Genomic DNA, 2,340 nt, shown 5'->3' on the forward strand with positions numbered 1-2,340 from the left:
TATTTCCATAAGAACCGACACGTTCCCTTTTGGGAACATCGGCGTTTAGAGTATAGTATTTGAGAGGGATTTTCGTCAATCGCGGAATTTGAGTGTGATTCCTCTTTATTTCAAATATTTTGTTGTGGAAGATCTGTTTTGTGTTGAATACGCGTGTTCGGTTCTTTCATTCACGAACATACATTTTTTATCAATCAGCTTGCTCTTCACACCATTATTCTATTGTAAATATGACCTTCACACCCGCCTTCACGCATTCTATCTAAGTAAATCGCGTTTTCGGGGTTGGAATTCTTGTTTTCTACCCTACTCACTTTCTAAGAATTGTATGTGTTTCACACTTTTAAAATGTATCTCGTGACTGTCGGGTAGATAAAGATATTTTTATGAACTTTTATGCCTTTTATTTTTTTTACTTATAAAGCCTTTTATGAACTTTGACCGGTCTCATTTCATCATTTCATTTCATTACTCAGCTCACGTGCATTCTGTTTCTTTTAGCGAGTCTCATACGTACCAACGATTTTGTTTTTAGACTCAGAATAATGTAGTTTTAATCTATTTAGTGTTTTTGAACTATCATTTTGTATAAACAGCAATCTAGAGATGCCTCGCAAGTTTTTAACGTTAGAAGCTGCGTTAGGTTATTTCCACAGCTTATCCGACAGCGAACTTGATGACGAACACGAGCATGATCTTTGTATTTTGCTACCTGATAAACACGCGAGTCTGAGTGATGAAAAACACATAAACGATGAAGCCTTAAATGAAGTTTATCCTAAAGATGTCTGCGGCCATGTTGACTTGATGCTTAGCGATGAAGATACAGGTTCAAATAGTTCAGATGATCAGCTTCACAATTCAGGATATCAAAAGGGAAACACAACCTCATGCTCGACTCCAAAAGCAAAGAAGCGGAAACAAGAGCCCTATCCCAGTTGGAAAAAGTATGCTAAGTTTGAAGAAAATCTTCCGGGAAAAAACTCGAAAAATTGACTGAAAAATTCCCCAAGCTTCAGGCAATGGATCTTCTGCAGGTATTTTTTAAAATACGTCTTCTGGATTATATGCAACATCTAGCTGATATATTAACTCTCAGTGAAGGTGTCAAGCAGACCTGAACCTAAATCACACCTTCCTGTTCTGAATAGAAAAACAGATAACCATTATATTGTCCCCTTCACTCAGAGACGTTTTACGGTTTGTGAGAAGAACGTGCGAAAACGGGCATTGAATGTGAAAAAAGACTCCGTTCATCTTGCTTCCTCCAATACCATGGACAATAAGGAAGAAAAAGTGTCATTCAGAAGAGAAAAGTATAATAGTATGTAAAATAAGCAAAAATATTCATATTTTTTCACACATTTCGAAGTAATAAAGTTTCAAGATCAATCCTCCCGTTTACTTCATTCCAAACGCCGATGTTCCCAAATGGGAACATCCTGAAAACCCTATTTATAATTTTTTTTTCGCTAAAACATGTTTAGGTTAGCTATACTAGAGGTAAATTGAGACATTTAGGCAAAAAATTAAAAGTAAAAATTCAAAATTTGAATTACGGCGTTTAAAAGGTTAAGGATTTCCAGTTTACTGTATCGCTTGAGAACCGCCTCCAGTGTGAGGGACTGTAACTTTTTTACTATTTATTGTAGAAATAAGCCCATTGGTCATAATATAGAATCGACTTTGAACATTTCTGTGGTTGCCATAACTCATTTTTCGATTTTTTGAGATTCGCCCATTTATCTTTTTAGCGACGATATATAAGAGGATTATAGTTTTTGTAATTATTAATTATGATTATTTCTTTTAGATGCTATGAAAAGTTAATTTGTATACTCAAAGCAATATACATTTAGACAATAAACTTCTAATTGATAAATTTTAATTAGCAGATTAATGTTAAATACCAATAAGAGATATAGTAAAATAAAAGTGAAAGAAGCCAATTGAAAGGAAAAAAAAAATGCTACTGACTCCGACAAACATGATAGGGAGACCGTGGCTAGTATGCGAAGGGGTAAGTGTGCGAATGTTAAATAATTTTCTCGTTTTTTGTTTGACTGCTCTGAGCTCTCACGTAAATACGTAGCTGCCTCGCTACTGTCAGTGTATTTTCAGTGAAATCTGCCAAACTGAACGAGTTTTACGAGATTAAGTTAATTTTTATCGCAGTGTTAAGTAATGTTTTTCATCCTTAATTATTTTCTTATAAAACATATAATAGTAGAGTACATTACCAAAAATCCATTAATATTGAACAGCCCATGTTTCTACGCAACAAATGGCGTCTTTTTCGGATTAATTTATGAAACCATTTTCAAGTCAGTGTAACTTGAT

At 34.4% G+C, this 2,340-nt stretch overlaps 1 protein-coding gene across 1 annotated transcript; it reads left to right on the forward strand.

Moving 5' to 3' along the window:
- Positions 1 to 606: 606 nt before the first annotated feature.
- On the forward strand, positions 607 to 996 carry LOC129232174 (uncharacterized). The gene has a single exon (XM_054866437.1). It carries the CDS (start codon positions 607 to 609, stop codon positions 994 to 996), a length of 390 nt encoding a protein of 129 aa, XP_054722412.1.
- Positions 997 to 2,340: the final 1,344 nt, after the last annotated feature.

The sequence above is a fragment of the Uloborus diversus genome, chromosome 1 (genome assembly GCF_026930045.1).
Source record: "Uloborus diversus isolate 005 chromosome 1, Udiv.v.3.1, whole genome shotgun sequence".
NCBI lineage: Eukaryota > Metazoa > Arthropoda > Arachnida > Araneae > Uloboridae > Uloborus > Uloborus diversus.